This window comes from Leptonychotes weddellii, unplaced genomic scaffold (assembly GCF_054177405.1).
Source record: "Leptonychotes weddellii isolate Sample4059 unplaced genomic scaffold, ASM5417740v2 HiC_scaffold_38713, whole genome shotgun sequence".
NCBI lineage: Eukaryota > Metazoa > Chordata > Mammalia > Carnivora > Phocidae > Leptonychotes > Leptonychotes weddellii.
In genome coordinates, this window is record NW_027991289.1 from 1 (window position 1) to 1037 (window position 1037).

At 42.2% G+C, this 1037-nt stretch overlaps 1 protein-coding gene across 1 annotated transcript; it reads left to right on the forward strand.

Moving 5' to 3' along the window:
* Positions 1 to 540: 540 nt before the first annotated feature.
* LOC145719328 (H/ACA ribonucleoprotein complex subunit 3) lies at positions 541 to 929 on the forward strand. Its single transcript, XM_081810822.1, has one exon. The coding sequence runs from the start codon at positions 569 to 571 to the stop codon at positions 761 to 763; it is 195 nt and encodes a 64-aa protein (XP_081666948.1). The 5' UTR covers positions 541 to 568; the 3' UTR covers positions 764 to 929.
* Positions 930 to 1037: the final 108 nt, after the last annotated feature.

Here is a 1037-nt window from a genome sequence, read left to right on the forward strand (position 1 = left end):
CATATGTGAAGTTTTGTTAAGAGGTTCTTCTCACCAACACAAACAATAGTAATAAAGAAGGCAGGAGGAAACTTTAGGAGGTGATGGATAAATTCATGGCCTAGATTGTGGTGGTTTCACAGGCGCATTCTCGTCTCTAAATTCATGAAGTTGTGTTATGTACAGCTTTTTGTGTGGCAATCATACCTCAAAACACATTTAAAAAAAAAAAAAAGAGGGAAAGAATTGGACCTATTATTACTGCCTACCCAGGGGAATCTAGAGAGAGGGCCTCAGTTCCTCTCTTTGGGGCTGTTTAAGAACTTTCTGGTGGCTCATCTTCATTTGCTAAGCAAGTGCTCCCCAGTAACATGCAAATGAATCACAGAGCAGCCCTGATATTCAGATTAAGCAGCATGTGATTCACTACAGATACAGGCTGAGCCTGTTGGTATGTAGGTTATTGCTGCCCTTTTAAAAAATTTAATTACAGTGTTTGAACATTATCTCATTTTAAAGATCTAGCTACCAAGGCTCAATTAAAATTCCAAGTGTCCAGGAATTTAGAACTTCTGGCTTCGGTGTGGTCATGTTTCTCCAGTATTACCTCAACGAGCAGGGAGACCGAGTCTATACGCTGAAGAAGCTTGACCCTATGGGACAACAGACCTGCTCGGCGCATCCTGCTCGGTTCTCCCCAGATGACAAATACTCTCGACACCGAATCACCGTCAAGAAACGCTTCAAGGTGCTCATGACCCAGCGACCGCGCCCTGTCCTCTGAGGGCCCCCTAAACTTCATGTCTCTTCTGCTACCCCTCAGAGACTTTCCGAAACCAAGCTCTTCAAACTGTGAGCATGGAAGCCTTCTTACCACCCTTGCTCTTTGGAATCCGGTTTCATCGTTGCCCTTGATCGTGCTTGTGTAAATCGATCATGGTAGCATCCTTCTTTTGAGTCTTCTTTCCATATTTTGAATCACTGCTAGGTTATTAAAATGATTTGAAAAGCAAAAAAAAAAAAAAAAAAAAAAAATTCCAAGTGTCCAAGTGAGAAAA